The sequence below is a fragment of the Terrapene carolina genome, unplaced genomic scaffold, assembly GCF_002925995.2.
Source record: "Terrapene carolina triunguis isolate 2854851 unplaced genomic scaffold, T_m_triunguis-2.0 Scaffold833, whole genome shotgun sequence".
NCBI lineage: Eukaryota > Metazoa > Chordata > Testudines > Emydidae > Terrapene > Terrapene triunguis.
Window position 1 is genome coordinate 3,972,289 of NW_020665184.1, and position 25,140 is coordinate 3,997,428.

The 25,140-nt window shown below is 47.7% G+C and overlaps 1 protein-coding gene across 1 annotated transcript in view; it reads right to left on the bottom strand.

Annotated features, from left to right (window-relative positions):
• Nucleotides 1–10,458: 10,458 nt before the first annotated feature.
• GMIP (GEM interacting protein) overlaps nt 10,459–25,140 on the bottom strand; it is a 56,064-nt gene continuing 41,382 nt past the window's right edge. The window contains exons 3-16 of the mRNA XM_029913708.1: nt 24,294–24,374; nt 23,453–23,641; nt 22,511–22,648; nt 21,629–21,819; nt 20,155–20,279; nt 18,900–18,986; nt 18,636–18,734; nt 17,916–18,055; nt 17,359–17,547; nt 16,755–16,892; nt 15,938–16,134; nt 14,759–15,047; nt 11,624–11,744; nt 10,459–10,985 (exon numbers count right to left, since the gene is read on the bottom strand). Of these exons, the coding sequence (XP_029769568.1) occupies nt 10,459–10,985; nt 11,624–11,744; nt 14,759–15,047; nt 15,938–16,134; nt 16,755–16,892; nt 17,359–17,547; nt 17,916–18,055; nt 18,636–18,734; nt 18,900–18,986; nt 20,155–20,279; nt 21,629–21,819; nt 22,511–22,648; nt 23,453–23,641; nt 24,294–24,374 (2,511 nt within the window). The remainder of the gene's footprint in view (nt 10,986–11,623; nt 11,745–14,758; nt 15,048–15,937; nt 16,135–16,754; nt 16,893–17,358; nt 17,548–17,915; nt 18,056–18,635; nt 18,735–18,899; nt 18,987–20,154; nt 20,280–21,628; nt 21,820–22,510; nt 22,649–23,452; nt 23,642–24,293; nt 24,375–25,140) is intronic.

The following is a 25,140-nucleotide window of genomic DNA, read 5'->3' on the forward strand; positions in this document are numbered from 1 at the left end:
TTTTTTTTTTTTGGCTTGGGGCAGCAAAAATGGTAGAGCCGGCCCTGGGAACAGTTATCTCTGAGAAGGATCTGGGATCCTTTATAGCCCCTTTGGCACACCCCACAGGGCTTTGCCCTCAAGGTGGTGGTATCAAATGCTTTGTGTGGGGCCCCATCTCCACAAGGGAACACAGCCAGATTGGACAGACTGCCTGGAGAGCCCCATTCTTTGGAGGAAGTGACACAGGGATAGGCCACCTGAAGCCCCAGGTAGGGATCTGTTCCAACCCTTCCTGATGACAATTAAAGGCCTGATTATCAGAAGGTGTCAGCAAACTCTGACTGAGCCTCCCTGATCCTGCCTCAATTAACTCACCGATGCTCCTTCCAGAACAGGAGTCAGAGCCTTAATATATTTAAAAACAAATGCCAGATAATAAAGAACAAAGCAGTAGGCAGCAAGACCATGAGAAACTACAAATACCAGCTCATCCTGAAGTGTTCCTGCCTGCCCCACTTAAGCTGAAGCTGAGAGTGAAGAGGGAAAGATGGTGAAATTCAATCTGACATTGAGACATTTAAAACTGGCCTGGAAAAAGGGTGGCCCTGGAGAGGACCTTGTCTGGAACACTCCTGCAGTGGCTCCTGGCAGGAGAACGGCATTTTCAACCAGGCCTAAAGGATTTAGGTGCCCAATTTTAATGAAAGTGGGTGGCTAAGGCTTCTTGCCCTGGGCTACATGCCCTGTTAGATCCTTCCCATCTAGCTCTAGTTTCTATGGGATTCTGTTACTCGTTTAATGTAAGTGACTAGTTCAGTGGTTTTCAACCTGTGGTCCACACGCCCTGGGGGTCCTCAGACTATCTCCATGATTTCCAAAGGAGTCTGCAAGTACATATGAAATTTTTTAGGGGTCCACAAATGAAAGAAGGTTGAAAATCACTGGTCTAGTTGATATTCATGGAAGATGGAAACACGTGTAACTGAGGGGAGGATTTGACCCATAACCCACATTTTCTGCTGCACACAGCAGCTGTTAATGGAGTATTAAGTTTAAAGGGTCATTAATCTGCAATCAATAATACACAACACAAAACTACTGATCCCAAAGTCAAAATCAAACAACACAGGCCCAGGCTCTGCCCCTGTAGATTGTGGAGTTGCTTCAAATTTACACTGGTCTCAGTGAGAGCAGAATTTGGCCCTCTGGGTAGGTGAAAATAGATTTAGGGCCTGATCCTAGGCCCACTAGAACCAACTTGGGAGGGAATCCCATTCATTCAATGGGCATTTAATCCGGGCTCCTGATGCACTCACTCAATGTCAATGGCAGAGGGGAGGGGGAGAAAACTCAGGTTTCCAGGTGAGATGTGTAAAGAAAGGGAGCCAGGTGTCTGAGGAACATGGGAAGTTATACCTGCCTAGCAATATGGTATTATATGGGTAGTTAACTTTATCTGAGCGAGTTACTAGCTGTTTTCCCTTTCATTGGAAGGTTTAGTAGTTGACATTTGCTGAATATGTCAAGACATAACTGTGTTAGGAGGTTTGGGGGAAGGGGAAATGTGCCAGGCAGAAATTAAAACAATATTTTACTATTTGCTGATAAAAACCCTCCCTCCCCATCAGAGCAGGAGTCAGTAGCCAGGAATAGGAGCCCAGGGTCAGGAAACCGAGTCAAGGGTCAGAGCCAGGTTACCTGGAACAAGGCAAGGCTGGAACAAGCAGGTAACAGACAGGAACAAAGACTTTGAACAACCACCACTGCTCCTACTGCTGGGTGTAAGCTGATCTGTGGACTCTTCCCACCAATCAGGCAGGGCAGCCAATCAAACAGGCCACTACAGGCCAGCTGTGCTGGTTAGGTTGCCGGGAGACTATCTGGGTTTCCTGATTCCTGACACAAAGTCCCAGAACTATGGCCCTTTTTGGTAACATTTCGCCTTAGAGTTAACCTCACAATTGTAATGGATAGTTGAATTTTCCTAATCTATCAGGTTCAGCCTGGAATCAAGGTCTCCAGTTGTGAAACCCTCAGGCCTTTAATTCACTTTGTGATAAGAGGGTCATTGCGTACTGCTGAGACTCAGAAGCTCTTCATTGGCTGGATTAGGTGATTGCATTATCCTGAATTAATATTGACTGATGAAAAGAAGCTCAAAGCAAGAGGTTTGTTTCTTGATGGTTTGGCTGATAAAAGTCTCCTTGGTAAGGTTACTAGGCCTTTACGATAGGTTTACAGATCATTGGGAGGTAACTGCATCCCCTACACCAGCTTAGAGCCACAGGGTCAGAGAGCAGCTGCCTTGCAAACAGCTAGCAGCAGAGAAGCCAATACACAAGGGATTCTCTGCCCCTGCTTTGAAGTGGGAAGTGAGAATGAGACCTGGCTGGGGACAATTCCACTTCATAGACGTATCCAGGACTGTGAATTATGCCCTGCAATATGCACTTGAGGACCAGTCCTTTAAAGTAGAAACAAGGCACCAAAGACATGAAGGAGTCTGGGGGCACAGTGCTTCCCCATGTGAATTAGTTTGACCTTTCGAGGTCCCTTCCAGTTCTAGGAGATAGGATATCTCCATATATATTTAGAGGGGGAGGGATAGCTCAGTGGTTTGAGCATTGGCCTGCTAAACTCAGGGTTGTGAGTTTAATCCTTGAGGGGGCCACTTAAGGATCTGGGGCAAAATCAGTACTTGGTCCTGCTAGTAAAGGCACAGGGCTGGACTCAATGACCTTTCAGGATCCCTTCCAGTTCTAGGAGATAGGTATATCTCCATATATTATTATTATTTATAACTTCCAAGAACAAAATAAATAAAATATTAGATACCTCTGAAAAAACAGAGTCTGGAGGACACCCCAGGCCCCCAAGCTTGCTGGCCCAGAATATATTTCCCTGCAGCCGCAACCATTGATGCCCTCACAATCAATCTAGTTGTTAACACAGCAAGACCTCGAAATGCCCCTTGTGGCTGTATGAAAAAGACTGAGTTAAAGCCCATTGCCAGACTAGCCTCTATGTGTCCTGTTACAGGGTCTAGTGTTAAAACCAGCATGCTTTAGCGCCATCTTTTCCCAGCTGAGGGCAGATATTTCTAGGGCTGGACCTTGCCTTAGTCCCCTTTGAAGATCCCACCCTGTACTAGAAAAAACCCAAAACCAGTCAACCAAAAACCACCACAACCAACAATATCCTAGTTTTTATACAACTCTTTTCAGCAGTGGATCTCAAAACACTTTATCACCATAGGAATTTGAGGTTGGTCTGTTCTCTGAAGTCTGTTCACCAGGGTTTTGGCTAGTCTAAGTTTCAAATGACTCACTGCGTGCAGTGCGCTGACACTGTTGTGTGAGATAGCTGGCGGCAAAGGCATCTTCCATTTTTTGGAGGGAAGCATCTGAGGTAGAGGAGAGGAGACAATGGTGCCTGCAGCTGACAGCAGGCTGACATTGCTGTGTTATGTAATATGTTTTAAAAAATAAGGTGGTTAGAAAAGACAAAAATCTTCTTGCCTTAATCAGAACTCCAGGCTTCCAACACCACCCTCAGGATGCTGTTCCCTAGCGAGTTCAATCTCTCTGCTAGGAAATGGTGCCTGTGATATCTGACTCAGCCTGAATTTTCCATCACTTAATTTCAAAAGCAGTGGCAGAATAAGAGCCTCTCACAGCCTCTGCTGAATTCCTGTGAGAGGTAAATCAAGGCAGAGGATAGGCCTCAGTCTCAAAGGAAAGGAAATCACATACTCTGCCTTCTCTCCCCAGCCTCTGCTGAGTTGCAATAAAAGTGCGACTCACCAGAAAGCTGTGGAAGATGGAAATGTGTTGCTTGGACTCAGTCACCTGACCTGGGTCAATGTCACATGGCTGGGTCAGTATCCACAGTCAAGGAGGGGGCAGTCTTTTATAATTTCCTTGCTGGAAAGCAGATAACCAGAATAAACTTAAAACTAAAAATACAAGCACTTAGATACCACAATGACAGGGATGGATGGATAGATTAGCTAGAATGATTTTGGACCCCTCTTTCTGTCTGGGAGTCTGTCCAACTGTGTTCAGACCCTCTCAGATCCCCAGCGAGAGGCAGCTAAGTTTAATTAGGAAACCCTTCTCTGTAGCAACATATTTAAACTGAGTGACTCATACTGTGAGGGGAGAATAGGAAGAAAACGCCGGCATGTGGCAGTGATTACAGCTAACGGGTTTAAATTATGTCGCCTGCAGCTGGCAGTAGAGGGGGAATGCACAGCATCTTCAGGCTGCCTTTGGTGCTGGAAAGGCTATTGCAATTAATGCTCTAATCTTCTGGTTTGTTAGCTCAGAGTAATGCTGTGGGGGATGGGACTGGAACGATCACTCTTCTTCGCACCCCACAGGGAGAAGAGGCAAAATACCGATTTAGATACTTCACTTGTTTGGCAGCTGGATAGTGGGGGAATTTGGGCTGGATCCTGGATCTTTTTTTTTTTTTTTTGTGATTAATGATTTAAGATGGAAACCTTGAATTTAGATTAATTTATCCCCATGGAATCAAAGCCTAGAGATCCCTGCAGCATCCCTAAAATATACACACTGCTACCCTTCACTCCACTGCATCTGTCATGGGTCATTTGCGGCTTGTTTCTTGGTTACACTGAATAAGGAAGAAACACAGATGAGCTGGATTTTTGCCCCAAAGGCCAAGAGACAATCAGCTCCTCCAGGCCTTTGTTTGTGATCTCCATTCTTTAACTTCATGCAACCTTGAGGAAAATCATGAATGGTGTGGAGAAAGTGAATAAGGAAGGTTTATTTACCCCTTCACATAGCACAAGAACCAGAAGGTTTAAAACAAACAAAAGGAAGTACTACTTCACACAATGCATAGTCAACCTGTGGAACTCATTGCCAGGGAATGTTGTGAAGGTCAAAAGTATAACTGGGTTAAAAAAATAATTAGATAAGTTCAGGGAGGGTTGGTCCATCAATGGCTATTAGCCAAGATGGTCAGGGATGCAACCCCATGCTCTGGATTTCCTTAGCTCGTGACCGCCAGAAACTGGGACTGGGTGACATGGCATGGAGTCCTGTTCATTCCCTCTGAAGCATCTGGCACCAGCATTGTCACAAGACAGAATACTGAGCTAAATGGACCATGGATCTGACCCAGTGTGGCCATTCTTATGTTCTTAGGAGTCATTTCCCTTTATTCCTGTAATTTGATCAGACAGGGAACAAAGACATTTGTTTGGGGATTCATATCATAGATACATCACAATAAGAACTGACTGCATCTCCAGGGATGCTAACTGGGAAAATTTAAAACATCACGGAATAGCTTTTTAAATGTTTCTCTAAGGCACACAGCAAACCCATTACAAGTGGGAAAGATTTGCCTGACCATCCATCCATATTGACGGATTCTCCCTCCACATATGAGAGGCTTGGCAGTGCTGGAGCCCTGGATGGAAAGACAGCCCTGACATTTATTACACCGAATAAATACCAGCCCTGCAGAAAGCAGTGAGTAATGTGGATTTACTAGAGAACAGTGAGCACATTTTCCCAACCAGCATTTTTATATTTATTGGAATGCCTGAAGGAAAAGCAGAGGGTATAGCTGGATGGCAGAAATCGTACAGTTTCGATTAGGCAAAGGCTTCAAAGCCTCCCCTACAAGGAGTAGCATATGCATCAGCTCCAGTAGCATATGCTTTTTCACACAATGCCCAAGTAACCTGTGGAACTCACTGCCACATGATATATTTGAGGTCAAGAGTTTAGTAGGACTAAAGAAAAGGTTGATCCCTTAAGAATATGTGCCAGCTAGTTATGCTAGACTATCTGTTCAGCCTTGTACTTAGCTGTGACACTGAGTGCCTTTTCCAGACCTGAAGAAGAGCTCTGTGTAACTTGAAAGCTTGTCTCTCTCACTAACAGAAGTTGGTCCAATAAAAGATTTAAAAATTTTATTAAGATGATGTTAAAAAAAATAGTGAACAGAGTTTGAGCATAGAAGTTTCTGGTTATCAGGGAATAACATACAGATTATCGAGGGTGCAAAGTTTGGCTTAAGATCAGGTGGCATGAGGAATACATAATCTGCAATATCCCCGATTGGGGGTAAAAGGTTGATGGGTCAAAGTACAGACATTGAGATATGAGGGTATGAAGTTCATAGAGTGGTTGTGTTCGGGTGTGGAGTATAATGAGTGGATATGATGATGAGGATGGATTGACCCTCATTTAGTGAGATTTAATGTTTAGGGAGTTTATGGTTCCAGTTCATATGATCCAACGGAGAAGGTCACTTGGTCCCTTTCTCGTAGTGGGAGAACGATGTCTCCTAATGTCCTGGGACCAACACGACTACAACAACACTGCATATAAGGAAGATCTTGGACATTTACAGGGCTAACAAGAATAACCAGCATTATAGCATGGATTAAAAATAACCAAGACTTGTGGAAGGGCCATAAAGCCTCCTTTTTCAGGGCAGGAGCCTCGACATCTCTTTGTCAGGAGGGTACTTCCCCTGGGGGCAGGTTATCCCATCGCTGACTCCTGAAGGGTTCCTGCACTTCCCTCTGAAGCAGCTGGTGTTGGCTACTGACAGGTATGTGATACTTGTCTAGCTGGACTCATAGGCGCCAACTTTCTCCGGCGCCGGTGGGTGCCCGTGCCCCCCGCCCCTTTCTCCACCCCTGGCCCCGCCCCGACTCCACCCTTTCCCTGCCCCTGGCCCTGCCCCCATTTCAACCCCATCCCCAAAGTCCCCACCCTAACTCTGCCCACTCCCTGCCCCTATTGGATCCCTTCCCCAAATCCCCGCCCCGGCCCCACCTCTTCCCCCAGCGCACCACGTTCCCCCTCCTCCCTGCCCCACGAATCAGCTGTTTCATGGCGCAAGTGCTGGGAGGGAGGGGGGGAGAAGCAGGATGCGGTGGTGCGCTCGCAGAGGAGGTGGAGGTAAGCTGGAGTGGAGGGGCGGGGTGGGGAGCTGCCGGTGGATGCTGAGCACCCACCAATTTTTTTCCTTGGGTGCTCCAGCCCCAGAGCACCCACGGAGTCGGCGCCTATGGTTGGACTCCTGGTCTGGCAATTCCCATGTTCCCAGAGACAGTGAATCTTCAAAAGCTGTAATAGGAGTCTAGGGAATTGTCTGTATTACTGTCAGGGAGTCTGGTGAGATGGCTTATCTTCCTGGGTCTAGCATTTGGGTGTGCCTCAGTTTATCCATCTGTAAAATGGATTAAATTATACTGACCTGCCTTTGCAAAGTACTTTCAGATCCTAGAATGGAAAGTGCGAAATAGAATCATTTAATTTGTTAAAAATAAACACTGCAGTCAGAAGGGCTGTGTGTGTTAGGACGTCGGTATGAAGTAGTGCAGTAGAAAGGCGGCATTTGTTCAGAGCAGCATAGACATTTGCTGCAGGGAAATAGATCACTATCAGTCAAATGGTCATGTAGACTCTTGGGTGCCATCTGGTGGACACATGAGGGAAGGTCCTTAGATGGAGTTAATTGTCATAGCTCCATTGAAGTCAATACAGTGATGACAATGTACAGTGGCCGAAGAGCTGTTCCACAGAGTCCATGTAAAAATTCGCTCAGTGGCATATTTTCTGGATTTAAATCCTACCACGATCAAAATGGGTTTAATGTGTTTAAATATTGTTAGAGAAAAAAATTGCCTGGGCAGATGTGAGCTGCCTTGTGGCTCTTGTTAACTGGAATCTATTTGACAGATTTGCAAAGTACAGAATTCATAAGGTGCAGCCTGTATGTGTCACACAGGGGATCAAAACTGAGACTTTTAGATTTAGCCTCTTGCTCTCAGGGCGATGGTCTAGGAGGGCTGTGGAGGCAGCACCTGATCCTGTAAAATTCAATTCAAATGTGAGGCAAGAAAGGAAAATCTTGGTTACCGTCCTCTTCCGGCTCTTGCAGAGCATCTTGACTTATCTGTGTCAGTCCCTTAGATGGTGAGCTCTTCAGCATAGAAACTGTCTTTAATTTTTGTCTTATAAAGGGTTGAGGGCACTGTTGGCACATACCACATAATGACAACAGGCCAACAAACGTCCAGCCAGGGATTTCACAAATGCTCATTTAACAAACAAGCAGGACACAAAGAACTTGTAATAAAGCTCCCTAACACTTACTACACTTACTACGGAAATGAATTTTATTAAAAGATAATTTAATATTCAAGAATACAAAGCAACATATTAACATTAAATACACATCTTTTGAGGCACGATGTGGAGTGAGTGGGTGATTTCCCCCATTTTCTGGCCCAAGCTCTACAACTGCTGCGAGTAAATCCTTAGCGTTTCTTTTAGGATCTTGTTAAGAAACAGGAACAAACAAAAAGATCAGGGATAGGGTAAGAGAAAAAAGAAGGTGGCCAACTTTATCAGAAGAAAAAGAGAGATGCTGAGCAGACTTGGAGAGATGTAATATTAGCGTTAACCATTTGCCTATGGCTGGGGTGGCCAACCTGAACTGAGAAGGAGCCAGAATTTACCAATGTACGTTGCCAAAGAGCCACAGTAATACGTCAGCAGCCCTACATCAGCTCCCCCACACACAGCTCCCAGCACCTCCCACCTACCGGCAGCCCTGTCGATCAGCACCTCCCCCTCTCTCCCCGCACCTCCCGATCAGCTGTTTCATGGGGTGCAGGAGGCTCTGGGGAGGAGCGAGGGCACGGCAGGCTCAGGGAAGGGGGTGGAGTGGGGGCAAAGCCTGTGGCAGAGTCGGGGGTTGAGCAGTGAGCATCCCCCGGCACATTGGAAAGTTGGTGCCTGTAGCTCCAGCCCTGGAGTTGGTGCCTATACAAGGAGCCACATATTAACTTCTGAAGAGCCACATGTGGCTCCGGAGCCACAGGTTGGCCACCCCTGGCCTTTGGCTTCCTGGTTCAGACACGAGTAGCTCAACAGCTGCTCACTATTGGAGAAATTCACCCCTATGCAAAAGTAGCTTAAATGGGTGGCTAGTCCTTGCACTGCCCTCTGCACAGGGGTGAATTTCACCCTGTGCATAACCAGAAACCAAGAAAATCCATATCAGTGGATCACAGTATGCACCCTATTACAATAAATCACCCCAAGTAGCTACTCATCATCTTATTTCACATATATCAGTGTTAGCTCATTACATAATATTCATGTATTCATCTGGGTCCTAATCTTGAGATCGTTACTCAGACAAAAGTCACATGGACTTAGTTTGGTTCTGATACCATCAGAATAGGGCTCCATGGTGAATATCACTGTGCATGTGGGGGTGTCTTAGTGTGATCCTGATATGGAAGATGTTGAGAACCACCAAAATACAGACTAGTCTTGCTTTGGATTAGTGAAAATGTGCCCTTCTGTAATGGGTTCAAGGGATTATGTTTGTGACACAACAGTTAGAGATGCTAGAGAGTGAGGGGTCTGTTGGAAAAGCAGAGAGATGGAATTAAGATAAAGTAACACACTGAGGCTGCTCACTGGTTGGCACCAGGGCCGGCTCCAGGCACCAGCCTACCAAGCATGTGCTTGGGGCGGCACCTGGAGGGGGGCGGCACGGCGCTCGGGGAGATCGGGGCCGCGGCTGGGCTCGCCGCCCTCCCTCTGGCGCTCCAGCCGGCTGGGGAGAGCGGGGCCGCGGCCGGGCTCAGTGTCCTCCCCTGCCACGCTCCCTGCCGGGGGCCGGGGGGCAGCGGGAGGCTTTTTTGCCTGGGGCGGCAAAAAAGCCAGAGCCGACCCTGTTTGGCACAATCTCTTCTCCTTCCTAAAAGACACATGATTTTATCAGTTTATAGAAAATAGAAATTGCAGCAGTGGAAGCCCCAAACCATGTCAACACACTCTGCTTCACTGGATTTGTGCTGAAAAATGAGGGATGCCGTGAATTAAACAAATCAGTGGAGGTCTGTAGCTTCAATAAAGTGACCATTTGTGAGTGTTTCCTCCAATGGCCTGATCTTTACAGTCATTTCCTCTCTGCCTAGGTGTCCACAGCCAAGTAATCTGTGCTCTCGCTGTAGTGCCTCACACTGTGCTAAGCTGTGTATCACACTGAACCCATCCCTTGCAGAAAAACTCCTGGCACCAGTCGCAGATGTTTGCTTTCCATGAACAGAGCTTCTGGACTTTTTTTTGAATGCTCTCTTGGAGTTTGCTAAACAGTAAAAAAAGCAAATTCTGGGCTGACCCACAGCCTCCTGATAATTCATAGCAGAGGTCTTTCCTGCAAGCTCCATCCCTAACAGAGATGCTGGGATTGGGTCCTCATCTCATCCCCTTCTCTGTCCCTGCTAGGGTGACCAGAAAGCAAGTGTGAAAAATCGGGACAGGGGGTGGGGGGTAATAGGAGCCTATATAAGAAAAAGACCCAAAAATCAGGACTGTCCCTATGAAATCGGGACATCTGGTCACCCTAGTCCCCACCACTCAGCAGGCAGGCCTGTCTCACTTTCCAGCAGTGCACTCCTCATTGTTCACAAAGGTTTTCCTGGGATGGTGTCCCCAGGTCAGGGTTTGGTTCGGGTTCAGTGCAGTCTGTGCTTGTCCTTTCCAGAGAAACTTCAGGGGACCCTGTGGAAGTGTTGTTGGTTTGAAACTTGGAGACGATCCTGGCAGTTTCCTGGGTGATCTCAAAATGTCTGAGTTGCTGTTTTCCTCCAGAACGTCGCTGCAGTGTGCTGGTCTCTGGTGAGCTACTCCTGCTGCCTTTCTTCTCCAGGACTTCCTTCGTCAAAGGGCTGCAGGCTGCAGGATTGCCTTCGGCATCAGCCTCCATCAGAGGGCTTGACAGAGCAGCAGCCATCAAGGACAAGCTGGAAGGTTTGTGAATGATTGGCCTCATTTTGGCCTGTGCCGCTCGAGGATACTTCACAGGCTGCCGGCTGAAGTACCCCCTGGGTTGCGTCCCTAGAACTGAATCAGAATCTGGATCTGGCTTTTCGTGCACTGATTCCTCAGGGTCCTCCAGCTCAGAGCCATCATTTCTATTCAAATCTGAACAAAACATTAGAGAATTATTTTAAAAGGAGGTTCCCCCTCAGCCTAGAGCAGTGGTGGGCAACCTGCGGCTGACGGGCCGCAGGTTGCCCACCACTGGCCTGGAGCGTGCGGCCTAGCTAATGTGACAAATTGGACAAGTACAAATCCCTGTACAAACACACAAGTGGAGGCCAGTCCCCTGTTCAGTGCTGGGGACTGAGCCTCCTCTCTTAATGCTGGTGTAAATGGTGACAAGTGAGGAGAGACATGGTGTGAAATGGGCGCAAGTGAGGGGAGATCAGGTGCTGCGTTCTCAAGCCTGTGAATCCTGCCTACAACACCTTAGAGAATCGACTCTGGTGGGTAAGTGTAGGCCTCCCGGCCTCTAGCAGCAGGGCTTGTGAGGAGTGAAGGAAAACCCCTTCCTGAGAAGGGCTCATCATACACTGAAACCTAATGGCATGCTAGCCCGGTGGCTGTGATGGAGTGGGCTGCCTAGATGGAGGAAAGTGGCAGGGTGATGCCATGCCTTACCCCATACACAGGGACACATGCAGAGACAGGCAGACACAGAAGCTGTGAAAGTTCAGTAAACACAGATCAAGCCAACCCAAAACCTGCTCCATGACCATGTGCCCCTGCTTGACATTTACCTAAGGGATCTGTGCTCAGGGGACTGTGGGCTCCCTCCATTGTCAGCTCATTGATGGCTTCACTGGAAGATGACTTATCAGACACGTAGCCCTCACTTGAATCATGCTTGAAGGAGAAACTCTGTAGGAAAAAGCCAGGACTGTGAACCTGTTTCGACAGGGCTCTCCTTTCAGATTAATTACGATATGCAGTTCCCTGAGTGCTGCAGTAGCCAAGGGAACAAAGATAATCGGCTAATGGCGAAAATATATTGATCTCCATTTCAGCTTGCCCAATGCAAAACCACAGTGCTAAAGCTGGCAGGCTCAGCAAGAGAGGGAGAGGCCTCTTAGAGCTGGGGCTAGGACCCCGTTTTACTGGGTGCTACACAGACACAGAGTGCGGGACAGTCCTGCCCTGAAGAATCTAACTAGAGAAAGGCTGTGAGGTGAAACAGTGGGGAGGCGATTTGCCCAAGGTCACACAACTGGTCAGAGCCGACAACAGAACCCAGGTGTCCAAAGTGCCAATTCAGCGCTCTGCCCATTGAATCATGCTGCCTGACACAAAAGGCACCTCAGGAGCAGGGGTTGCTTTCTGGCAGGAGAAACGAGACCTGTGCCAAGGTTTACATCTATGTATCCTACACATATTAAAACAGACCCTTTTAGAATGAAGGGGCGATAATTCTGCCTGGGAGTTGTGGGGAGATCAGGTTCATTCTCTGGGTTTATGGCACCTTCAGAAAACCCTGCATGGAAGCGCAGCCCCATTATTTAGAGCCACCTGTTCCTTATGCTCGAAATAAATCAGGAATGAGCCAATTAAAAGCTTGGTGAAGAACTGATTATGAAAATGGCACTAAATTCATGTCACCTCCCTGGTGCCCTCTGGATAGGTCATGATGCGCAGCATTAAGGGACAGCAGCCACATTATCTGTCATACTGCAGCCTCGCTCAGTGATTCCTTTGCCGGTCCTTGTGCAGACGGACAAAGTGGGGGGAAGCAACAGAAACATAGCCATTAATTACAGCAAAGTAATTACTATTAGATTGAGCCTGAGATGGCTGCTACAGTGGGGCCCGAACATCATTGCTCTTATGAGCCCAATTTCCCATGGAAGTCAGTGGGAATTTGTTCAGGGATTTATCAAAATCTTCACAATTTGGCTTTATTATTATATTGAGAACTCCTATAGAACTTAATTCCCTCCCCCCCAAATAATTTTTGACCTTTCCTGTAGAATTTAGTAACCATCCCTGCTGTAGAATTATATAGGATGGTGTGACAGGGCATCTGCCCCGCACTGGCCATGATAGGGTTAAAACCCAGCCTGAAGGGCTACAAGGAAACAGCCAATTCGGGCGGTGGCTGCACGGCTGGACCAGCCAATCAGGGCCCAGCTGGCCCATATAAAAGGAAGCTGTAGGCCAGCGCAAGGGAGTCTGCTGCAGGAAGCCCAAGGGAGGGGACTGGCTTCCTAGAGGGCTGCAGAAACTAGTACCGTGAACAGGGCTGCTAGGACTTGCAGGCCCAAGGCCCTGGGAAGAGGGTGAAGGAGCCAGAGGCAGGAGCCGAAGGTGCTGGGGCTGTGGGGAAGTGGCCCAGGGACTTGAGACAGACTGGTGGAGAAAGAAAGGAGGGGCAGTGGGAAGCTGTTATTTACAGGGTCCCCGGGCTGGGACCCAGAATAGTGGGTGGGCCTGTGTCCCTCCCTTCCTCCCCTCCACTCGCCGCTGAAGAAGCGGCCAGGCTACGGACTGAAAGCCGCTGTGAGGAGCGGCTAGACTGTTGCAGAAGGAGTCCCCTGGAAGGGGGAACCCGGATTATGACACAGCCGGAGGGCTGTGCCACAAAGCAGAGGTGGCGAGATTGGAACTGTAGTGGGTCTGCAGGCGGAGACAAGGACAGGAGAGCCACCACCACCGGAGGGCACACCCGCTGACCGGAGCTAATTCCCAAAATGGCCAGCAGGAGGCACCAGTGTGGTGAGTGACCCCGTGACAGATGGTTTAAAAAAAACCCCTCCAAACTATGGAAAGGGGATCATTGCCTATTATATTCAGTAGGTTTTTATAAAGCCCTATTAGATTCATCCCTATTAAATTATATTGGACTTTTCCATATGGGGAATGGAAGTCAGGTGCACTGTCAGATTAATATCTGCTTTTCAGCTGGGATCACAGTCCCTATAAATCCCTTAGGCCTCAGTGACGGGGAACCATGGGGAAAGCAGTACCACTGCCCACCAGACATGAACGTGACTATTAAGAAAACGAAGCCACACACTCACTCTCTCTCTCTCCCTTCCTTCGCGGTGGCCTGTACACAGGACGGGGAGACAGATACTGATCATTCACGCTTCGACTCCCCCTGTGACCTTGGGAAAGTCACTTTCCCTCTCTCTGCCTCAGGTAATTCAGCTATAAACTGTGGGTAACACCCCTGACATAGCTCCCAGGAGGTATTGCCAATTACCTCAAGTTTTAAAGTGGTTTGAAGAGGAAGGGTGCTAGGCATTATTGTGAGAGAAGTGTCGGGCAGATGGGGAGGGCTGGAGAGGTGCTTAGCACTCAGCAGCACAGAAACACAGCCTATCTAGCAAAAACAACAAGGAGTCCGGTGGCACCTATAAATCTGTTAGTCTTTAAGGTGCCACCGGACTCCTTGTTGTTTTTGCGGATACAGACTAACGCGCTACCCCCCGATACTTGGTAGCCTATCTAGCCACAGCTGAACTACGCCTCAGAGGGAGGCAAGCCCAGCAGGTCTGGGCTGGGGATCCTGCTGTATCCTTCTCTATTTATACAATCATCTATTCCATGAACGGTAAAACTATCTACTGAGAGACACAGCAACGTCCTGAGTAACGCAGTCTGGAGAAACCCACGTCTTTTCTGTAGGAATCGGACTCTTTAAAATGTGCAGCAAAACATCCTTCAGAGCTGTCTGGGGAGCTGCTGAGGGATCTGTAGCTTGGAATTTCTTCCAGTTCTCCCATTCCACAGGAGTTGCCCATCTGCTCTTTGCTCTCTGAATAACCCACGGATGCCAAGTGGCTTCACTTTCTGTAAGATCCCGTTTTCCTCGCTAATCCAACTCCCTGTGACTATAACAGGGTCACAGGGCCCAGCTCAGTGTCTCCGAGCTGTACCTCTGTGGTCACACCCTGGGCTTTCTCAGTGCTCTGCTTCTCCTCTTTGTCCTTCTCTGCCAAGGCTTCTTGCGAAGTGTTTTCATACAAAGACGGAGGCAAGTCATCCATCCCAAAGACCTTCTCGTAGCTCAGAATGAGAAACTCCACAATCTGGGCCTGGTACCCAGAGTCTACAAGGCATGACATGGAGACATCGCACCCTGAGCCGGGCCGGATCAGCGTTGGCCCAAAGATTATCCCCAGGTTGTTGGGAGACATCTTGTTCTCTTCGTATCTCTGAGCCACCCTGGGAAAGGAAAACATCATGGTTAAAGGCCTCTCAGCCCCACTGCAGCGAGTGGGAGGGATGGAATGGGTGGTTAGTGCGGGAGCTGATGGCACCATTTCCTGGTACAGATATACATCCCGACCCTGGCAGGAACTGGATGTGTGAGGGAGATGGACAAGGTTCTGGTTTCCAACGCTCAGACTCCACTGAGACCCAGGAAGCTGCTCTGAGCTGGGTGAAAAGTCCAGCGCTGGATGAAAGGAGCTTGGGGCCACAGGCCCATGTCTCCCATTGCCCTAATGGGGATTCTGGCTCTGCACCTGGTTTAACTGTGAAGCGCCATCAGTTAAGGAGCGGCCAGACAGCTTATCTGGGACCAGGGCCTTTTCCTTCTCCCTTGTTGGGAGCTGCGAGAGTCTCACCTTTCTTCTGAATGGGCTTTTCCCTCCTCATGGCTGTCCCTTTGGGTCTAACCCTGCCCTTTTGCTAGCGAAGGAGGCTACAGACATGTCTGCACTTCCAGCTGAGGGTGTAATTCCCAACTCTCATCGAGTCACTGTGCTAAACACAGAATGTGGCTGTGGCAGTGTGATCAGGAGAGGCTAGCTGTCCTGAGCCAGCGATGCCAGACTCATCCTCGGGGTAGCTGGCCCCTCCCGCCACTTGCGCTGCTGTGGCTACAGGCTATTTTTAGCATGCTACCTCAAGGAGAGCGAGCTCGCGCATGTTTTCTCAAGCTGGAAATTATACCAACTCCAAGTGTAGATGTGTTCTAAGAGCTTCTTCTGGTACTGACCTGCCACTGTGCCAGATGCTCCTCTGGGAAGCAAGATCTCTGCAGCAATCTAACAGACCCCCTCCCCATCCAGGTGACACTAATCAGCAAGCCAGCCACTTGTCCCCGTCACCTGTACAGATGTGCAATGAGGTGTCGCAGGGTGTTGTAGTTAGTCCCAGGCAGTTTGCTCAGCAAGTCCTTCATGCTTTGAATGGGATCTGCTGAGAACCCTGAGCTGTCTCTCTTCCCTTCCCCAGGTCTCTGCAGGTCCTTGGCAAGCGCGATTAATTCATCGTAGAGCTCATACAGGAGCACTGGCCCTGACAGCTGTGGTGAGATGAGGGAGATTGTGTTACTGCAGCCTGCCTATTTGATGCTGTGGGGAAGTCCCATGAAGGACCTTTGCTGGTGTCAGTGGCCCCGCAGTCCTGGCCCCCTTCAGCCGCATGTTCCCAGGCTCATACCAACTCTTATCCCCATGATGTGCAGGCTAGTGATTGGCTCCCTGATTTCACATGAACTTCTAGGGCCTGCAGAGAAGGCCCAGGCCTCGCCAGAATTGCCGTTCACATGAAATTAATATTGGGAATCTCAGAAATAACCCAGGCCTGCTACTGCTCAGGGAAGTATTGGTCTCATCTGCCCTTTATCACTGCAAGCCATGAGCCCTGGTGGGGTCAGGAGACTTCACAGTGACCATCTTCCCAGTCACTCCCATGGCACCAGAGAAGGTGGAAGTTAGGAGATCAGTGCCTGGAATTAATCCCTAATTCTACAGTAAACAAACAGACATCAACACATCCCAGTGCCTCAAAAACCCAGCTAAGAGCAAGCCAGGAACAGGGGTTGCCATCCTCCCAGAGATGCACCAGAAACTGAAGCCAGGAGACTGCAAGAAGCCAGGACCAGAGACTGATCCTGGTTCCTCCTGGGGAATTGCTACCCACCTCCTTCAAGAAATGCTTCAGGACGCCAGTGATGTCATGAGGAGAATGTTCTGAGAGCTCCACCAGCTCCCTCCCGTTTTCAAATGCCTGGCAGAGCTTCTCCACCCGGGCCTTGGCTCCACTTATCCGATAGATCCCCTGCATTGTTGAAATGGGGAAAGGTCAAGGGATCCTGGTTAGAGAATCTGAGAAGAGTGGGGAGGGGAGGGGATGGGGCCAGGAACTAACAGGACAGCTTAATTTCTGCAGCTAAGGCCAAGAAGGAATGTGACATTGTGTCTTTCCCTCTGTGGACAGGAAACAAAGGGTGATGTGCAGAGACTCATACCCAGCTACCCCCATGATGGGGCATTAAAAATACCAGAGCTAGAGGAAACTAGAGAGAATTTTAATTAGTCTGTCTTGATGCCAGGTGACCTGTGTCAGCTGCCTTGGCCACCGTCAATGGTTCACTGGGGAAACCCCCTTTGTGAAGTGCCTTGAGACAAAAGTTACCAAGTAAGGGCTTAATGTGGTTCCTGTCAAAGTCCAAGGGAGTGTAATCCTGGTCCCCAGCAGGAGCAGGCCCAGGCCCTGTGCTGGACTCTACCCCAGGGCTGCTCACCTGCACTCCGAGGGCACGTGCCTCGATTTCTGAGGTGCATTTCACAACTATGAATGGAACCTCTTCCGGGAAATCCCGAGGGACCTGTGTGAAGTCGATGCCAAAGAGGGGCACTCGGCTGGGCAGCTTCTTGTGGCCGCAGGTGATCAGGAGGTTCTCTAGGCACTTCCTGTGGCAGGTCAGGTAGCACTGCAATGGTAGGACGATATTGCAGTTAGGCACTAATTACAGTTCAGCAAGGACAACTCCAGAAGCTGGGGAAAGTGTCTCCCCCTGGGGCACATCCCTTCTCCTGTTCCCTCCATTCACTGTTCCACATCTCTCTCCAGAAGCGCCTCAGTGGGAGATACGTTCCCCTTTGCCTCCCTTTCCTCAGCTGTTATGGCAGAGCAGCCTGGGGTGAGGGACAGGGAGATGGTCATGCACTGAATTATTGGCCTCACAAAGGGGGGCCCATTCACATAGTTTTGCAGGGGGGACATGCCTGCAGTGAAATACCTTACACTGGGGCCAGGGGGAGCTGGTTATCTACAGTCCAGGGTGTTCTGAGCTCTCACCTCTTCACACTCGGTGCCACTGACCATAAAGGTTTCACACTCCCTGCACTTGGACGGACCCCGCAATTTCCGCAGCCGGTGGGTCTGTGCTGCACTCGACAGAGAGATGTTCTTAAACTGACACTGGGATGATCCATTTTCTGGTGCAGCAACCATATAAATAACAAGGAGACATTACTAAAAGTCACTCATGCCATCTAGAAATGCAAAAGAATTAGCAGCCCATTTCTCTAGACAGCTGGGCAGATCTCTTGTAGCGCTATCTATTTGAGATGATAAGGGGTTCTCAACATAATGACTGGTGGTTATTGGCTGAACTAGAGGGGCCTGAAATAGAATTTGGGACATTGCTGCCAGTCATAACTGAGCAGCAGTAGCACTACTATACTGAGGTTCAGGGCTGGAATACCATTGGGGTTGTGGATTGGGAGGGGCATCAACAGAGCTGCTGGGGGGAGCCCAGGTTTGGAATAGCAGGGGCCTGTGATTTGGGATTGAGGAGCATCAGCAAAGCTGAGTATGTTGGGTGGGGAGCCCAAAGATGGAATAGCAATGGGGGGGGGGCGGCGGGTCCAAATTGGGGGGCATCAGCAGGGTTGTAGGGGGGGGTGTATGGAAAGCTCCCTTTCATAAGCATAACAGAATGGGGGAGCACAAGAGACGCAGGATGCTCTCCTACTGTTTCTTTTTATCAGTCACACAGATTTCTTTATTGCTCACCATTTTCATATGTTTGACATGAATCTCTCTCTTCAAAATCATCCGAGGAGGACATGGTGCCTGTGGATGAAGCTTTTAGCAACTTCCTACTTTGGTGCCCTGGAGACAAGGAGGAAGGTTTTACATTATACAAAATACAAGATGTCCTTTATTTATGTATTGCACATTATAGAAAAAATTAAAAAAGCTCCAAATCCACGTTTAATTTCTATTGAAGTTTTTTTGTTAGTATGAACATTAGGCAGAAAGTGCCATTCTTCTCACCTGGGCTAGAGGTGGGAGAGTCCAGGGACCGGGATTCGCAGCTCCCACCCAGGCTTTCTGTGTCACTGTAGAAGGACTTGTTTGCACCTGTAAAAGGTGAAATAAATGAGACGGATCATCCCAACACCCTGACTAATGTCTCAGCAGCAGTTTCTAAAAGAGCCCATGCTCATCTGCTGGGTTCTTTACTCTTACTGACAATGCCTCAAAACAACTGACCTTTCTGCTAATATCTTTTAAAACAGAAACACACAAGCATGATGAGAGCCTGATAATCCAAAGAGCAATCTGGAGGCATTTTTGCTGAATCATGCCATGCTTTTTAAAGACCTTTAGGAAATGTCCTTTTGTGCCAGAAAAGTTTAATGACAATTATTTTCTACCGTAGTGAGATGATTTCCAAAATGTCTTTGAGAAATTGTAAGATGGTGAAAGGGGTGTTAAACCTGCAATGAAATGCGATGCTCTGTGGAAAGAGGATGTAAAACTTGAGAATACAATATACCATTCAAGGAACTGAACTGAAGGAATAACAAGAGAAAGCTTACAGGCTGCACTGCCCGTCACAGCCCACTCTAAGGTGGTTTTCATATAGAGGATAGTCAAGCATGGGGTTAAATCAAAACATGGGGTTATAAAAGTGATGCTGCAAGTAAAGGGGTCTGAGGGTACACAGGATGTCCCCAGTCCCCAGACTGCCAGAAAATTCGTAAATGTTTTCACAGGACAGAGAAACAACAAAGTTTCAGAAAAAAATCTCCATTTCAGGTCACACACCAGGAGATGAACAAGAGCTTCCAACGCATTCGGGGCATGAACCAGCTTGTTTGTACCTTTATTAAAATGCTGTAAGGCTTATGTACCATGCAAATAGACTACACCTGCTTTATCCATGACAGCATCTCCTGGTTAAAGCTCAGAATGACTTTCACAGCTGACTTTTTTTTCCTTTTGGAACACACCTCTTGTCTAAGATGCATGTGGATGGGGAGTGAATAAAACCTGACACTTTGTGAGATAAAAGTAAATTTTTCTGATTCAATCAGGGAACAAATTTTCATGAACCTGAATCCCTTTCCATAAAATTGCAGCAGCCAAACCACACACAGTCCCAGTCTGGAGAAAGTCCTGGGCTCTGACTCCAGAGGTTATTAATAACCTAACCTCTCCTTGCTACTCTTGACTACATACATATATGAATCAAGCGGCAGTGACATAACAGAGAGTTAACTTTTCCTTGTTAAATTAAACCTACTTTGTTCACTGTTTGTGGAAAACTGCTTTCCTGATGCATCTTCTGCGTAGGTGCTCAGATCAGCTGCAGAGGATGAGATGCAGGAGTATTGCACTGCATTCTTTTTTCTGCCACTAGGAGGAGACCTGAGAATGAAATACACAGAGAAACAAGGTAGATGAGGAAATATTTTTTATTCAACCAACTTCGTTTTGTGAAAGAGACAAGCTTTTGAGCAACACAGACTTATTCAGGTCTGGGACCACCATGACTACAACAATGCTTCAAATGAAATACACAAGAAGGGGGCATTTTGTGTTTTGTTTTTAAAATTGTCTTTCATTAGTTCAAATGTTATTGCCCCATAGATGTACATGGTGCTTTAGAGACATATAAGATGACCAGGTCCTCGCCTCCGGGAGTTTACAGGTAGTTGAAGGTTGGACTTTTCAGAGAAGCCTAGGGCAAGTGCACACCAGATTGACAGTCAATACTAAGAACATAAGAATGGCCACACTGGGTCAGAGCAATGGTCCATCTAGCCCAGTATCCTATCTTCTGACAGTGGCCGGTGGCAGATGCTTGTGAGGGAACGAAGAGAACAAGGCAATTACGGAGTGATCTGTCCCCTGTCGTCCAGTCCCAGCTTCTGGCAGTCAGAGATTTAGGGACACCAGAGCATGGGATTGCATCCCTGACAATCTTGGCTAATAGCCATAGATGGACCTGTCCTCCCTGAACTTATCTAATTCTGTTTTGAACATAGTTATATTTTTGGCTTCCACACTATCCCCGGCAATGAGCTCTGCAGGTTGACTGTGCATTGTGTGAAGAAGTACTTCCTTATAAAAACAACAAGGAGTCTGGTGGCACCTTAAAGACGAACAGATTTATTTGGGCATAAGCTTTCGTGGGTAAAAACCTCACTTCTTCGGATGTTGTTTTTGTAGATACAGACTAACACGGCTACCCCCTGATACTTCCTTATGTTTGTTATAAACCTGTTGACCATTAATTTCAATATAACTAAGTTTAATATAATTTCCCTCATATTTTCAGTCTACAGGAAATATATAAATACGGGTAGTTTGGAAATCAAATATCATACATATGAGATAATGAAGATCAATACATTAAACAAGTGGGAGAAACAACTCCTGACTTGGGGCAGACAGCTGGACCAAGTTATCCTTGTGCAGGCCCTAACACTTACTGATCATCACAAGGAAACCAAATGATCTTTGGGAGTCTGTTCTCTGCTAATATTAATGGAAGCTATGCAGAGTCCTCAAGGAGAGAACAGACCCTTTTGGACTTTGGCTTGTGGTACTTCTCAAAGTTATCAACTAGCCCGTTCCATGTCTTCTCAGCATTAATAACCCTGCTGCATCACAAGTGATTTTATAGCGTAAAATGTTTTAAATGAGTCTTTTTATTCAGCTTATTATACATTTCAAGCCCTGGAGCCACCAGCTCTGGTTCTACATTTCTTTACCTCTGCCCTGCAGGAATAAATGCTTCAAATTCAAACACCTCCATGGGGATCTCTTTCTTCTGCAGCTTCTGAATGAATTCCAGATATTTCTCACCCATTCTGTAGGGCTTGCAGTACTCAGTCATGTTCTCGTACCCCACTGGAATCTTCTCTGCCTGAGTCTGCTGCAACTTGAACATCCTCAAGGTGACCTTATGGAAATCCCAAAAAGCATGAAACACCCCTAGGCCTGGTGACCCTCTCTTTCCCTTGAATCTCAGGTGTGTCCCTCAGGCTCCCGGTTCAGTTTGTAAACAAGGCTCTTGCACAGGCGCCACGCTTTCCTGCTTATTGATATAGCTGCCTAGCATTTTAGTTTCACCTTATTAATGAAATTACTCAAAGAATTGCACTTAATTTAAATAAATCTGCATATAAGCCCATTAGCCAGTGAAAACACAGACCCCTACCCCATATCCAGCTGCTATAGGAACTGTACTTCAGTCACGGTCATTGGTAAAGCTGGTGTTGGCTCCTCTGGGCAAGCCAAGAGAGGACTTCACCTCCTCTATGCTGAATCATATACAGGATGAGCTTTGCTCACTGGCTCTGAGCCTGCTCTCTAGCCTCTGTTTTTGTCTCCACATCATCTGTCACCAGATTCAGCCTTGTCCCACAGACTCCCCTGATTCAGTAGGCGGTTTGTGGTCACTATAGCTATGTATGGGACCACTGATCCTTGCAAAGTCAGCACGGAAGCGATGCTCAGGGTGTGATCTGGGTTCCGATTGCTTGAGAACCATCACATTAATTATCTGTATAGTAGAGAAAGATCAGGTGGCTCTATCCTGAATGATGACGTCCCTGAGACTGGAGCAAGTGGCACAGCAGTGTCATACTCACCCGTGTCAGCACCTCATCTCCTTGGTAAATGAGTTTCCGGATATGGGAGACAATTCTCTCCCGCACCTTTTCCAGCTCCTGCCGACGAGAGTTGGCATCACTGATGCACATCTTGTAAGAAACTTCTGTTTCCTGAACCTGGGTGCAGCAAAATAAAGAATGAAGAAGCAGCAATGCCAGGCGGAGAACCTTGGAAATCGCAAGCAGGCGACCACAGTGCAGCCATGAGTGGGGTGACACGTGATAACACAGAACACAATGGGAGATGAGCTGAATGGGGCTATCGGCTTGTTTGTTAAGCATTTATATGAAGTCTTAGTGCTGATTTTCAATACTTTTGTTGATAATTTTAAAAAATCAAAGATGGGACAAATATTTTTGTGAAAAATTAAAAATTTCAGTAATATCAACAATTTTTCATGAAAAAAATTGTTTTGGAAAAAAGGCCATTTTTAAACAAAACAAAACTTTGCATTCAAAAAATTTTGGTCACCTCTAATTAACAGGCTGCAAACTCTCCATAAGGCTAGTGAATTCAAAACTTGTCTGTGTCACTGGAGCATTCTGCGTTGCTCTGCAGCACATTCAGTTGTAATGCTAGGTGTTCAGCCTACAGGGGTATCTAGCCCAGCATGGCAAAGCCACTGAGCACTGAATATTCCTCTTTACATGAGGAACAAGCTATGTCAGGGTCCCAAACTCTTCTGGGCACAGGTGTCTTTGTGGGTGCCAAAAATGGGAAAGAGCAGAGGATAGCCAAAATGATTAAAGGCTGAAAACTCAAGACCTAGCCCTGATCAACCCCACATCCCAGCAGCAAAGGATGAACCTAGTGGCTGCCTCATAATATTTTACTTAGTGTCCAATATTACAAGTGGCTTCTAGTTCATTGAGTCCGTTTTCAGTTATCTGTATAAGAGAGAAGTGATACAACCCCATCACCTTCACTTGTGCCTCCTCACGAGAGCGGCGCCGTTTCTCCAGCTGCTTGTTGGCGCTGCCAGGGTGGGTTGCTGCTATGACCTGGTACTCATCTTCTGCCTTGGCACTCAGCAGCTTGGCTTTCTCCAACTCCTCGCAGCGCTGTATGTAGTGAAGGCGGGACTTGCGCAAGGATGACAGTGAATCATTCTGGAATCCAAGAAGGAGGGCGTTTAGGGCACATCGTCAGACTGGAAGGAGACTGGGACCACAAGTCTGCTAGCCATAAAAGCATCTGTTTTGTGGGTGCCGAGTGTCACTTACTCTAAGGCCAGTGCTAGCCAGCGTCAGACTGTGGAGAGGACTCTATGCAAGCGTCACTTACAATACCAAGGAGTAGGACTAGAATTCAGCATCTCCTGGCTCCCACCGCTGTTCTCACTCCTCCTGACCACACTGCCTTGACTCATCACCATCCTCATTGCACACCTCCAACTAATTATTTACATATTAATGATGATTGTCATTAGGCTTTAGAGCATGTACCCCATTGAGATGGATGGGTATCTCTATACTGCAATTAGACACCCACGCTGGCCCATGCCAGCTGACTAAGGATCATGGGGCTTAGCCTAAGGGATTTTTAATTGCAGTGTAGATGTTAGGGCTCAGGCTCCAGCCCAAGCTCTGGGACCCTCCCACCTCCCAAAGCAGTGTAGGCCAGGGTAAAGGGTTCCCAGTAAGGCTGCTGTTAGCACTTCTCTCTACGTGTTCTGAGAGGCCCCATGTTCTCAGTGTTCTGGGCCTGTAGCTGTCAAGATGGCCTGGCTCTCTCACCATTTTCCATCTCTTAGTCTCTTACCATTCTTTTCTGTTCCTTTAGCCATTGATCTTTGAATTCTTTCCGCCACTTCTCAATTTCATTCCTCTTGGCTGTGAGGGGCTGCAAGGGAATAAAGGTACAGGTGAAAACAGCTTAGCTATACTCTAGCTCAGCCAGAAGCTATTGGGCTTGATGCAGACACCACTGAGAGCCTTATGTTAGACAGGAAGTCACATGAAATGGTCACAATGGTCTCTTCTGGCATTAACATTTCTGAGCCCCAAACGTGATCCCTCACCTTGTCTTACAAAGGCTGGGGCTGGAGCTGTTTAAGGATCAGTGTCAGGATGCTAACCCTACCCCTCTACTCCTGCAGCCTCTTTTCATACCCACACCAGTAAAGAGTTACATTAAACCAAGTCACTTCATGTCATCAAGATTGCAAGAGGGGAAAGTCTGCAGCACCTGCCCTGCCTCGGCCTGAGTAACTGGGCAACCTAGCGGGGAGGCAGAAAAACTCCTTCCAAGTCACTCAGGGTATGTCTACAGAAACTACACCATCTGCTAAAAAAACTCCCTGACAAACCACAGGAACAAATCTGTACAGACACATGCCTAGAACCCCGACCAGGGATATTCTATTTGCTACCCAAGATCCATAAACCTGGAAATCCTGGACGCCCCATCATCTCAGGCATTGGCACCCTAACATCAGGCTTGTCTGGTTATGTGGACTCGCTCCTCAGACCCTACGCTACCAGCACTCCCAGCTATCTTCGAGACACCACTGACTTCCTGAGGAAACTACAATCCATTGGTGATCTTCCAGAAAACACCATCCTGGCCACTATGGACGTAGAAGCCCTCTACACCAATATTCCACACA